Here is a 14892-nt window from a genome sequence, read left to right as displayed (position 1 = left end):
AGAAAACTGACTTAGTATTGTCAGTTACACAGCAATAGAAAGCAAAAGTAAGCTAACATTAGCCACCATAAGCTACTTGTCATATCAGACCAAGTGATGCTATAATCACAAAACCTATTAATGTATTGAATTGACTAAGGGTGCTTTTTATTACTTATGAATTTAGCTTTTCTTTAGCTAAACGTGATTTGCTGCAAGTATTTCAAACATCTACCAAAGTAGAAGTATGATTGAACATAAAATGGAAACACTCAAATGCTGTACTTAAATGAAAGTACCTCTAAATTGTACCGTGTTTAAGTGTAATTTGGTTACTTTCTGCCACTGGCACTTCGTCTCCCTTTTTGTCACCATTACTGGGCAGCGGCACTAATAACAGAGGCTGCAGATTCTGCTGCTGCACTGTCATTATCAGGCCCTAAATACTCTAAGAAGCGAGTGTGTGTGTTCTTTATAATTACACCGAGGGGAAGGGTGGGACCATTTTTTACATAAGAAACATCTGTATCTGTAGTCAAACTCCACCATGATATACTGTACAAGGACTTATATTTCAATGAATGAACAACCTGATCTAGGTGCTCTGTGACCTGTCAAATAAATACAGCGTTATGAAGAATATTAGCTTTAAAAAGACTATTAATATAAAAGCGACAAATGAGCCTGTAGTCATTATATTTGACAGATCTGACCTCAGCTCAGACTACAGACCACACAGCACGGTTTTCTGTCAGTAAGCTGGGAGTTGACTTCAGTCATATATTTTCTGAGTGTTTATATTTAGCTGTCAGTCATGTATTTTCCATCTCATTCAATAAAAGAAGTGGCAGAAGAAAAGGGAAACAAGAGATATGAGAGGAGGAGTCTGGCTGTGATGTTGTTTGTGTGAAGCACAGTGAATATTCAGAATCATTTTCCGCCCTCATTACACAGAGACGTGCCAGACTTTGAGAAACAGGAAGAAGCCTTTTCCTCTCTCTCCCTCTAACTCATTTGCAGAACGCTCACAGCAGTCTGAAACCACATTCTGATGACATGCAGTGCAAACACAACAGAAGAGATGTAGCTCATGTGCTGTAGATTTTTACATCTAACAAAACAGATACACCCACTCCTAAAACAAAGTCAGCTTTAACAAGACAAAGAATACACCATTTAAAATGCTATAATCACATTCTCTCTCAATATCAATTTGTTATATTATTAACAAAATATTATAATTCACATGTATATGCATTCAAAATGTAGAAAATGTGTCTTTTTTTTTTACAACTAAAGTCATTTGTTTCAGTTAAATGCTCAGATTCTGGTGCATTTAGCTTATCATTTACAGGTCTGAAGCAGATTAAGAATCATGCTAGTGGCTCTATGAGGCTGTAGGCACAGCAGTAATTTGAGCTAAGTGCTAATTTAACATGCTCACAATGAGAATGCTAACATACCATGGCTGTGTCCGAAATCACCCCCTATTTACTATATGGTGCACTACATTTACCCTCTGCCATTTTATTTGAGTGTCTGAATGCTGATTGTGTAAATATATCCACTGTACCAACAACTGAACAAAAAAAAATAGTGTCCATGGCATTAACACTTTCTGGTAACACTCCCACAATGCAATGCTCCACATTTTAAAGATGTGAAAACTACCGTAGCGTGACTCTATAGCTGATGGTGATGACACAAATCTTGAAATCTTGATTTGCTGCTCACTATTGATTGAACTGTGTTTATTATAGTGAGTAGTGAATGAGTGAATAATGGAGTGATTTCAGACGCAGCCCATGTTCACCATCTTAATTAAGCATGCGCTAATATTTGCTCTAGTACAGCAGAAACTGATGGAAACGTCATTAGTTTTGCAGGCATTTAGTCACAAACCACAGTGAGACACTCGACGGACCACTACGACCTACAAGGCGAGGGCCATGTGTCTGACCCGAAGCAGCTGACCTTTGACATATTTCAGTATTTTTTTAAATTATATGTTTGTCTAGTAATTACAATGGCTTTGAGTCTTCTTCATTATGTGGTATTTCCCTGGACATACTGAGTAGAGCTGCTGGAAGCCCCTAGCTGGGCAACAGACTCAGAAATGGGAGAAAAACTATAAAACACTAAAAACATTTTGAAGGCATCCGTCAATGTGGTTTTCAAAATCTGAGTGACTAAAAGTTATGTTTGCATGATTATCCATAATAGATATAATATATTTTGGAGGAAGGTTAACTTGCTACAAATCTGTTTCTTTCGTTATCACATTTATATTTTAATATTTTTGCATTGTTGAAACCCCAATTAATCAAAACGAATGAGATAAAATAAAAAATCATGGCAGGTTGATTAACAGCTTTACTGCATTTTCCCCTTTGCTGTAGAAAGTTTGTTTTTTCTAGAACAGTTTAAGACTTACCCACCATTTCCCTTCTTCTACAGTACAAAAAGACAAGCTAGCTATCTAAAACTGGCCTAATGACGTTGTTGGCTGTGTCCATTGGTCGCAAAAAGCTTGCCATGCAAGTCCTCCTGATCCTTTGAGAATCTCTCAAACAAAAGTATAGACAAGCTGAAATTTTGATCTGATGATGGCCCTACATGACTACAAAGTCAGGGGATGACCAATAGGTGTTGAGATATTTTATGCTGCAATCCACTGAAAGTCAGAAGTCAATAGTTCTGAGTCGGTATTCCTGACTTCCAGTCTAAATGTGTCCCAGTGCATCTGTTCAGGACAGCATGGACCCCTGCAGCACACTAAGGTTTGGAGGACCAGCTTAGCACACTTTAAGAGAGGCGGGAGGAGTAGACCAGTACCACATGTTCGCAAAGACTTCTATTAAACATTCTTCTATCAAGAATGGAAATGACAGCTACAACGTTGTTAGGGCATGTTTCACAACACAAACGCTACATTAAGTAAAAAGTGATGAGAAGGTAATTGTGCTTCATGTTTTCTGTGTGGGCCACCATACAGAGTTTCCAACTCGGAATTCCAACTTGAAAAACTGTTCCATTGCATTTTTCTTTAACAATTTTAACATATCTACAACACATGATTTGTGGCTTTTAATTAACTTTAATGAACATAATTAATGGTAAAATGGAAAAACATATCAGTTTCAATCAAGGGCAACAAACTCTGATACCTTCAAGACCTCACACCCACACACTAACAGAACGGAAACTGTTGTCTGAATTGCAGTTTCATTACATGGAAAACAACTGGTAACTCATTGCCTCTCTGAAACTTTCCTGCTCACTGAAGTTTCACCACATCTGGTTTTCTTCACATATTGGATTATAAGCACGAGTAGAGTCTGAAAACATGTAGCCTTATGAATGTTTTCGGGACCTGTTAAATAGCAAAAAGAGATAAGTGATACAGTGGTGTATGAAGTGTTAGTAGATGTTTTATCATATTAACTTGTGTAGAGAAGAGAGAAACTCACTCCTGGTCAAATATCTACGTTTAATCAAATATCTAGTACCTTAGGGAGTTTTTTCAAATGAACTGAAACTTGTAATGATTGAATGTTAACTACCGTACAAACACAAGCAACTCATTATGCCTTAAAGCATACTCAAAATTATGAATGCTTTCACTAAAGCTGATACTCATACTGAAATCTGGTATCCACACAGCTTACTTGTGTAGATGTCCCTTTCTGTAAATGTGATTTGCAGTACTCAGTGTCTGAACTGCTGCTGCATCACTTGATTCGAATAAATAATCAAAATCTCATCAATGATCAATGAGTATCCAGTTAAACTGGGTTTAATGTAAGGTGTTTGCATTCATTTACTAGCTTGCATCTGATTTTTATCACCAGTAGGTGTCACTAATCACCAGGATGTATGACACACAGCACAGAGAAGACAGTTGACTGGAATGTGTGTTTGTATGTGTGATTCAACTTGAGTAGTGGAAGAAGTACTGAGATCCTTTACTTAACCCTCCTGTTGTCCTTGAGTCAAGGAAGGAAGGGAGGAAGAAGGACGGAAGGGAGGAAGAAGGAAGAAAGGATGGACGGAAGGGAGGAAGAAGGAAGGAAGGATGGACGGAAGGGAGGAAGAAGGAAGGAAAGGAGCAAGGAAGGGAGGAGGGAAGGAAGGAAGGAAGGAAAGGGAGGGAGGAAGGTAGAGGGGAGGAAACAAAGAGAGAAGGAAGGAGGGAGGGGAAGGAAGGAAGAAAGGGAGGAAGGAAAGGAAGGAAGGAAGGACGGACGAAAGAAGGACGGAAGGAAGGAAGGTAGGAGGGAGGGAGGAAAGAAGGAGGGAGGGAGGGAGAAAGGAAGGAAGGAAGGGGGATGGAGGAAGGAAGGGAGGAAAAACAGAGAAAAGAAAGAAAGAGAGAGGGAGGGAGGAAAGAGAGAGAGAAGGAAGGAGGGAGGGAGGAAGGACAGACAGAAGGGAGGAAAGAAGGAACAGTCAAACGGGGTCAATTTGACCCGGGAGGACGACACGAAGGTTAAGTAAAAGTACCAATACAATGATGTAAAAATACTCCATTACAAGTAAAAGTCCTGCATTTAAAAGTCTACTTCAGTAAAAGTACAACAGCTACATTTACTTAAAGTATTAAAAATAAAATTGCTTATTTTGCAAAAAAATCAGCCTCTTTGACTGTTTATTAAATACTTTTGTTTTTATTAGTTAGTTTTATCCAGTGGGTACAGAGAATTTGGGCCCCTCCAAAAGGGTCGCAAGATAAATCTAAGGGGTTGTTAGATCTAATGGTTCTAGTGTTGTTGTTTGTTTTTTAAAAATTAAATTTAGGATTATTTGAATAGTAATTGAAATAAAACCATGAGAGAAGTTTGGAGGAAAAATGTCTCTTTGATGTTACTATGATATCTGAAATGTGATGTGGAACCACAAGTACCGACTGTATATGGGAGGTCAAAAAGGTTGGAAACCAAGTATCATGTATAATAAAATGGAAATAGTCAAGAAAGTACAAGTACCTAAAATGTATTTAAGGGGGCTGTCAATCGATTCAAATATTTAATCGCGATTAATCACATGATTGTTATGAGTTGTCTCACGATTAATCATACTTTTTTTTTCTAAATGTGCTTTAAAAGGGATATTTTTCAAGTTTTTAATACTCTTATTAACATGGGAGTGGATACATATACTTGCTCTATGCAAATGTTTGTTTATTATTATTGAAACAATCCAGAACAATGAAATACTGCATGCTCAGAAAATCTGCTGTCAGTTGTGATATCAGTAAGGAACTATGGTAGTCACATTCACTCAACCGTTCGCGTGCACACACACAGTCTGTCTCTCTCTCTTCCTTCCTCTTACACACGAGCACAAAAGAATGAAATTAGAGCAAAATACACACACAGTCTGTCTCTCTCTTTCTCCCTCTCTCTGCTACATCTAGTCTCTCTATCTTCCTCGCTTACACACACACACGCTCACTTACTCACTCGCACACACACACACGTTCATGTAGTAGACCTAAGTAAATGCACTTCATTTCACTACTGGTCTACCTCTGTATTTGTATTGTATATTGTATTTGTATACTGTATTTGTTAACTCCCAAAGAAACAACAGATTGAGACCTCATCAAGCGACTTTGGTGTCACTATAATAAAATGTTGACACTGTCCTCTGTCCAATTTCATTAGATCTTGTGTTTAGTGACTAAATGCCATGGTCTTGTTTGTTGTATTGGTTTTAAAAAGGTGCTATAAAATATTCAAAGTATCCAAACTCAAAGTACAAGATGAATAGATAAGCAGAACATCAGACATGAACACTATTAGACCACTAATTACACTAAATACCTTCAGGGCCCCTTGCACTTGACTCATTTTTTGGTTTTTATCTGCAGGTCCCGACAGCTTTGTCCTCCTTCACCTCGATTGCCAAAGATGATTTAGTTCTGCCAAAACACATTCATGTGTTTTAGAAAAAAGTGGGTTAAGATGGTGTTTAAAATGATTTTATGATTTTGAAGGGCACATTTACATCCATTTTATTACTATTCATTGATTGTGATTTTGTAGAGCGAAATAATTTAACAAATGTAAGAATTATTACAAAAGAACAGGTCTAGAGCGGGTTCTTTTAATAAATAAGCTAAATAGGCTTATGTTATTGATCTAATTTATGCAAAGGCATTTTATTTCACTCTACATCGTTGTGCATTTACAATTCTTTTCATTACATTTTCTCAAAATTAGAACTTCTGTTTTTGTACGTATGCTGCACATCCTATCATGCTGCAATAGCACTTTCTGACAAACAGCTGATCTGTGGCATAATACAGTACACAGCCTGTGTAGAAATGTGGACGTTCTATGGAAACCCTATACTTTATTTGTTGACCAGCCACTCCTTTTTACCTTGCTACAATTTCTGTGGAAGAACAATGTTACTCTGTCAGAACAGGAAACAATGTTACCAAAACCAATGAAATCGTTGCGTTTTCTCCAGTATACTGGCAGATGACTGATGAAAATGTGTTGATCAAGACAATGTCCAAATCAATGGGTGGATGTGTTGCAACACTGTCTGCCAGACAGACTGCTTAACTAACTGGCCATGAGTCATTATTTTTCCATCACACCATCATTATTACTTCCACTATGAGAATGCACACTGCCACTACCTTTCAGAGTTATGTCAGATAAGGTAAGTGAGACAGGTTGATGACAGCAAGGTTGTCGATTCCATGGCAGCACAAAACTGGACCGTCAAGAAGCATGTATTTGTCAAGTACACTGTTATAACAGTAATGGGTTTTTCATTGCAACTATAATATATAAAGCAAGATGCTTTCATCATGACAATTAGTACACTGTTATTGGACCACAGGATCTCATAAACTGGAGGAACAACCCTCTCTTTGATCAATCAATCAATCTTTATTTATATAGCGCCAAATCACAACAAAACTCATCTCAAGGCACTTTACACATAGAGCAGGTCTAGATCATACTCTTTAATTTAATTTAAAGAGACCCAACATTCCCACATGAGCAAGCAACTGGTGACAGCGGCAAGGAAAAACTCCCCTTAAATGGGAGAAACCTCAGTCAGAAGCGGGTTCTAAGTGGGCAGCCAACTGCCTTGACCACTATAAACAAGACAGAATGCTTCATACATCATAATGAAAACCATATATTAGTCAGAAAGTGCAAGTATCAGTTCATTCAAAGACTCTCACCCATCAGTTTGGAGTGTTAACAGTAACATTTAAAATATATTAAAGTAAGTGTTGCTTTGAAACACACGAAGATACTTGGCTGTATGGGAAAAATAAAGAAATACAGCAACAAAACATTGTAATTTCATCAATATTTTTCTCATTATTGATTTTCTTTTCACTATTAAACGTGTCATGGAAAAAAGATGTGGTTCAAGTCAATGAGAGTATGTTGAGATGTTTTGTCACCGTAGGTAACATTGTACTTGTTTCAACAACAGCAGTATGAGGCAGCTCTGTGAGTGGTAATGTCATCACCGCCTTCAGGAAATGTAACGCTGTCATTGAGCAACACTGTGTGGGAGATGCTCAGCATCAACAATCAAGCTATAGTTAACTTATTACTTTACATATGATGTCTGAAAATAACAAGCTCCTTTCATTAAAACAGAACAAGGAAGAAGTCTGTGTTAACGAAAATAGAGAGCTTTAACTGTAAACTCCTACGACCTTGGTTCAACTGGCATTGAGTTTTCTATTTTTTATGCCTCTGTGTGGGAGTATGTTTTCATGTTGTCCATCCTTCTTATTCTGGTGAACACAGGAAGGCCTGGAGGGAATTTCCTTACATCTGGCACAAACACTCACTTAGAAATTGAACTACTCATTTTAGCAACACATTTTTGGCCATAACTCAAAGATTTTAAACACTAAGTATGACAGTTTTAACACAATTTTAAAAACAAATTTCTAATATGATAAAATGATGAAACGATGGCATTTTAGATCCAAAAGGTCAAAGGTAAACTTCACTGTGACAGCATGATGATATGCAAAAATACTTTTCCGGCCATTATTGGTGAGATAATGAATTGGTGACACACTGTTTGGGGCCACCCTTGAAACTGTGGTGATTATAATGAATTTCTGTGCTGCCGGGTTGAAGATGTGTGTGAAACATCCATGTTTTAGAATTTGTAGCTTCATTGCAGCAACATCCATATCTGAAGCTTTGTCTACTGTTATAGTTGCAACTTTGTGTTAAGAATCAACTTTATTGGCCAAGCATGTGAACAAATACAAGGAAAATACACATTATACATTTAATTCCTTCAAAGTCTTCTATACAAATATTACTTGAGTCTGGACAGACATGGATGTAAACTGTAACTTGACTGGTTGGGGGAGGCGTACAACAGTGAGGCAGTATTTCTAGTTTATAATTTAACCATGAGCAAAAGTTTAACTGTGCTGTGTTTGACACATCTGACATACTGAGGTAGACAAAGGTAGTTGACCCACTTCCATTAAAATGGTTTACTTGCCCAAACTGACTTACAACCTTAAATGAGCACTTCCTGTGCATGACCACGCCTGAGAAAGGACTGTTGTTGGATGACTGTAATATTTGACCAGAGTGGGGATTTCCCCCTCAATTGCTCTGGATGCGGTAAAGTGTATCTAGTGCGGTTGAAACTGTTTCCAGATTTATTTTTGACTCAAGCCAACTTACTGGATATGAAGGTGTATTTACACAAGAAAGTGAATTCATGTCTCATAATGTCTCACGCTGTTGGAGACATGCAATACTACTATAAGATAATAATCTAAATTATTTGGTTTTCCAAATTTTAAATGGTTTTCCTGTCCAGCAATGCAATGTTTTCAATAAGCACTAAACACAGTAGTACATAGTAAGTAAAGCTGAGGTTGAATGTTTATACCATTATACACCAATTTCATGGCAATCCATCCAATAGTTGCCAAGATGTTACACCCAAATGTCAATGTCATGTTGGTGCTAGAAGAAAAGTCTGGGAACAATGAATGTCTGTACACTATTGTGTGTCAATTTAGTTTAGTTTAGTTTATGGGCACCATGGATGGCTGTACCAAATTTTGTGGCAATCCATCCATTAGTTGTCAAGACATTTTACCTGAAACCATAAAACTCATTCTAATGGTGGCACTGGAGGAAAAGTATGGAGATCACAGTCAGTAGGATTCATCCTCCTGGGATCATGAACATGTCTGTACAAAATGGCATGGCAATCTATCCAGTAGCCTAATTGCAGTAGAAGTAATAGTTGAGGTATTTCAGTCTAAACCAAGTCTTAAAGACAGACTGTCTAAATTCCATACATTCCCAGACAAAAGAAAATGAGCACATTCATTGATAAGCAATCTAAAGCAACTGAAAGTAGGAATACAGGAATGTTTGTCACAAGCTCAAAAATGATTAAGATTAAAAGGTTATCAAAACACTTTCAGATTAATTGTTTGTTGGTTAACTAAGTGATTCACGGAATTAATCATTTCAGCTCTAGTGATGATTGTCTGGTATCACTGGGTGTCACCGAAACAACCAGTGCAGTGAAAAGGATACGCATCTTCACCATCTTCCCACCCACAAACATACTTAGTAACACATAACCAATGTTGATTCACCAACCCCAGAAAAATAACCTCATGTAACTGCATGAGTTGGCCAGAATTCTGTTAAAAAAACAAACAAAAAAACCCACAAAATATTGTCATTATTTAGTTTGCTAATTAAGTATCAAAAACCACATCTTTGTTGTTAAAACAGAAATAGTGTGCTTTTCTGATTTTCTGTCTGTTCCGTGAAACCTATTCATGATACATCTTGTTTATGATTCATCCCTGCTGTATGTGTTTTGTTTTTTTCACGAGAAGAGGAGAGAGGGGAAGAGGGGAAGAGAGGAAGGGGGAAAGTGTCAGTGCGATGAAGTAGCAAAGTGGTGTCACACACACACACACACACACACACACACACACACACACACACACACAGTAGTCTGATCAAAGTGTGGCTCAACTTTGACTCTACTGTAAAATTCCGCAGACTGTTGCCTCCATCAGACTTCCGTCATCGTCTTTCTTACATCTCGATCGCCTCATCGCCATGACAAGTTTCACAAGTATCACTTCAGTCTTCATGCAGAATTGCCAACCCTATTGCAAGACAATAACATTGATATCTACAAAACCCTTTTTTCTGAGAGTGCTTTTTTTGTTGAGCTGTGGTGGAAGTATAGTTACAAATAGAGGGACCTTGGCACTAAAAAGTAATGTTGAAAGATATCTACTTGATTTGACTCATTTGGACTGGATCTTCTATTGGACAGTATGAACAGGAGGGAGGAATGATTATAGCAAGAAAAACCTCAGCCTCAGACTTTAAAAATTAATCCATCCTTTAATTTTCAAGTCATTTAAACGCCTTAAACCACAATTTTTCTCACATTATACAAAAGAGATAGAAGGATAGAAGGAGCATTAGCAATCTCTAATATGGGTGTAATTATGGTAACGGCAAAAGTCCAGACTGTCACTACTGGCAGCAAAGGGTAGTCCTGTAACTTCAGCACTACTTATGGGAAGGGAGGAATGATCATGGCATGAAAAATCTCAGTGTCAGACTTTAAAAATTGTGAACCTGTCCTTTAATCTTTAATGTAAAAGCAGACTGAGGAGCATAACCATTTGAGCACTTTATTTGGGTGAAACAACTCTGTAGTTGTTGAAATAAATGACTCTTGGGTGAAATAATAACATAACTATCTTGGGTGATCTGTAAGTGTGGTAAACCTCCTCTCCCACCCCTCCCTTCACTTCAGACTGGGGAAATCCAGTCTTACCCAATGCCCCCCCCTTAGCGCAGCCTCTCTGCCCTGCCAGCATATATGAGCAGCAGCCAGTCTAGATGGAGGTTAGACATCTCTCCACACTGAGACAGTAACTGATCACAGCTATACAGAATCCAATTTGTTTTTATACAGGATTTAAGATAAGAAAAAAAGCTGGTAAGTTTTTTTAAATTTATTTAATGAGCACATATGAATTCTTTGAGATTTATGTACGATCCTCTGTTTATGAGTTGATGAGCATCAACTGTCTATTATTTAGTTCAATTGCATCAAGTGTTTTAGAAGTTATTACAACTCTGCGGTGAAAATCTCAGCATCTCATGTCTTGTTCTTAGTTGTGTGTAAGCACCTGTGTTTTTGTTGTGACTTCCTTCCTTCAGAGACAGGAACCAATCAGATATGGAGCTTCTCACATCCACCATCATCATCGTCATACTTACAACATGCTCTGCTATGTCGGTAAGTTACCTGCAACTCCTCACATCAATCTGCCCTCCTCCTCCTCCTCTCTCTCTGACTGTGCCTTGCTTTCTTTAGTTACAACTATCAAGCCTGTGCTACAGTTCCATACACTATTTTTAGTATGAATATTTACAGGCACTTTGTAAAAGGGTTTATTTTACATTGAGACAATTCTTTCTTTATGTTAAAAGATCCTCATTCTGCCAATTGCATTGATGACTATTTGTTTGGTATATAGATTCTTCTTTAAATTGTATGTAAACTATAAACTGTTTACTAAGATGAAACATGAACATCTTGAGGATGTGTAGCTGAAGGACAAGGATCTTAACGATTTTGTTGATTATGTCACCTTTCCTCCGCCATCAAAATTGTTTGACTTGTAAACAAGAAATCTATTGGTCCATTTGTCATTTAATTTCATGATTTCATACATGCTTTGGTGATTTCATTGGTGGAATATCTGCGTGGATGGACATAATTTGTTATGTTGCTTTAACTCCAACAGGCTCAAAAGCAGTTAACCTGCTGGGGAGCAATGTTGTTAACATTTGCTTAGTTCCATCTATGAGTAGGCTGCTCCCAATATTTCTCAGTGACTCAGTATATTAGTTACTCTGTGTGTAGTGATTCAGATCAAAGAATAACATACCTTAGTAGTGTTGAGGTTACAGAACTACCCTTTTCTGCCAGCTTTTCTGAGCTGTACTTTTGCCATGCCCATAATTACACCCATATGAGATTGCCAATGTTCGTGGCAACCCTCCTTTTGTATAATGTGAGAAAAAATATCATTGGCAGTATGAGTTGCCAATAACTCAGCAAGTGTTGAAATAGCTTGAACTTGATACTTGAAAAGTATCATCAAGGAAAGTGGAAGGTAGTTTGCATAAATTGCTAACATTAACCCTGCAAATGAAACAAAAAACTAACAGCATAAAAGGGCCGATGTTTTTGGCTCTACATGGCTATAACGTGCTCCAAACAGTTAGGCACCATGAAGTTGACTGTGCATCCCGAAGCAATGCCAACATTCAAATGTTGGTCAACTGCAAAGGGAAATGCCCGCCCAAAAGCTTGAAGCTTAGACACTTACACGTTACCAAAAATACGTGTATGTATGTGGGGAAATCCAAATTAAGTTTGACATGTCACAAAAAAAGCACGTGTGGAAAATAAAATAACAACTTCAGTTTCAGGATGCTGAAGTTGTACATGCTGGCTCACTGTCATGGCTTAGTGAGACACTTGAATATAACAGAGCCATGATTAATGTTACTGTGATGTTTTTCTACTGTGACAAGTACAATCTGTTTTGAATACAGCCTATAAACAATTACAGAATATGAGTGGAGATATTTCTTCTTTAATTTTATCCTTTATACATTTGCCACCTTGATGTTGTCTCATGGAATTCTCAAATGGACCAATTGCTGGATTATGTGCATTTTTCTATTGCCAGGGTTGTTAAAATGACATGTCTTTCATTTGATATTTCCTCCAAAGATTGGCAGGGGCAGGCATCAAGATGCTGACATCGCAGACAATGACTTGATGCAGGGGTGGCTGAACGAGAATTACTTGCGGTTCAGGCAGTCTGACGAAAATTCTAGCTACAGAGACTCTTCAGAGTCACGAGACTCAAGTGAATCTAGTGAATCTAGTGAATCTAGTGAATCTTCTGAGGAGACCTCTGATGAAATTGTCACCCCTGATCCAACCACCATTGCCATGACGACTGGCACATCAGGAGATGGTAACCTCACCCCTGAACCAGACACAGCAACGACAAGGTCAACAGCCCCACCAGCAACACCAGCAACACCGGATGCTGTCACATCACCCGGTAATGTGACTCACTGTGCTACCCATGTGATCCCAACAGAAGAGCCCATCAACAGAGGAGACAATTAAGAGACTATAATTCCTGCTAATTGCAGCATTCCTGTAAAGAATTTGACAGTTTTGATGAACTGCAAAGCTAAACCTCAATGAGATGATTGTTTGCTGAATTTATTAACTTAAGGACATAAAGAAGGTTAAGATATTAGTAGAGATACTCAACTTAAGTTGTCAATTTAATAAATGAGCTACCAGTTTTACTAACCTACCAAGATGATTTGTAGCCGAGTGCCTTAAGATGCATTTTCCTTAATGACCACAACATGCTTGATCCAAAAATAGTATAAACTTATTTTTTCTACAAAAACAAAGATTTTGAATCAGTTTTTCTATTGTGCATCTTTATGGCGACTTCAAAAATTACTGTGGTTGCCACATCACATATCTTCTCTCTTTAGTTTTACAGTATTTTGATTAAATACAATTTCTTGAATAATGAGATAACATGAAGTTCTATCATGGACCAAGCAGACAGTCACACTGAGCCTGATAGCATCCTGCTACACAAGAGCCACAGGCTCTGAACAACAACCACAACAGTTTTCAAGGTAAAGTATGCTTCCTATCTAACTTTTTTGAAGCACTGTTAAGAGCATGCCAAAGCAACAGGCGGTGATATAAGAATGACTCTTTTACCATGTTGGTCAATCAGAAGCCAGGAAAAAGGTAGGCTACCTGCAAAGTAGCAATGTAGCAGTGACAATAGTGGAAGAGTAACTTTTTAAAAGTACAAGTGTAAATTTGTACTAGGCCTTTGTCTTGGTTCCATACAACCAAACAAGCCTCCACACACACCCCAACAAAAAGGAGCATTTCTGATGTTTTCCCAAATCATATAAAACTATTAACAGTACATTAAAAAACATGATGACATTATTTTAGACTGTAAAGAGGGGTGAATAAATGTGATGTCAGTTGGACTTTAAAGGTTGTGTCATTTTCTAGCCATGCACTGTTTCATAGCAAGGGCAAAAGTTATTGTGTTACCTTCTAACAATGCTTCTTACATTTATATATCATGTAAATAGCAGAAATAAAGGCCCTTTTGGGCCCCTAATTGATTGACTTCTAATAAATAATTATACTATATTTACTTAAAATAACAATGAATGTGACATTATTATGATAGTGATATGTTTACATCTATGTCAACACCAAATATTGTTCTATTTTGGAGCATTCGGTCTCAACTTGTAAGATTACTACATGGCTGTGGTAACATGCTGAGGGTGGTCAACTCTTGTTCTTAAGAGCTGAGTCACAGGTTCAGAGTTTATTTATTACATGTAGAATTTAGTTGTTTTTTTTTTTATATCTACTGATACATTGTACATTATTTAATATTTTACAATTAATATTTTTCAGTTTTGTCTCTTTCTTAACGTACAATAATGGATTTTACATATACAGGTGTGTTACTGAGTTGAGTTTTCGATATGTACACCTGTAGTGTTAAGACCAAATGCCAAATAAAATCTGATGAGAAGAATTTCTATTTAAATGTCAAGATCTGCTGCTGAGATACTGTTTGAAATGTTTTTTGGGATTTTTTAAGGACTTTTGTAAGAGCTCCACCTGCATCACAGGCTTATTAAAGCAAGAACATATCTTATCAATCAGACAATACAAAAGCCTATTGAGTAGACCCTCATGTATTGTATATTGCACATAAAATGTACAATAACGAAA

The 14892-nt window shown here is 37.4% G+C and overlaps 1 protein-coding gene across 1 annotated transcript; it reads left to right on the top strand.

Annotated features, from left to right (window-relative positions):
* The first annotated feature begins 10905 nt into the window (after positions 1 to 10905).
* On the top strand, positions 10906 to 13215 carry LOC133995751 (probable serine/threonine-protein kinase DDB_G0269628). Its single transcript, XM_062435225.1, has 3 exons — positions 10906 to 10995; positions 11220 to 11298; positions 12808 to 13215. Exons 2-3 carry the CDS (start codon positions 11239 to 11241, stop codon positions 13213 to 13215), a joined length of 468 nt encoding a protein of 155 aa, XP_062291209.1. The 5' UTR covers positions 10906 to 10995; positions 11220 to 11238.
* The last annotated feature ends 1677 nt before the right edge of the window (positions 13216 to 14892 follow it).

The sequence above is a fragment of the Scomber scombrus genome, chromosome 15 (genome assembly GCF_963691925.1).
Source record: "Scomber scombrus chromosome 15, fScoSco1.1, whole genome shotgun sequence".
Taxonomy (NCBI): domain Eukaryota; kingdom Metazoa; phylum Chordata; class Actinopteri; order Scombriformes; family Scombridae; genus Scomber; species Scomber scombrus.
The sequence above is the reverse complement of the archived record's forward strand: the minus strand, read 5'-3'. Positions and strand labels throughout refer to the sequence as shown.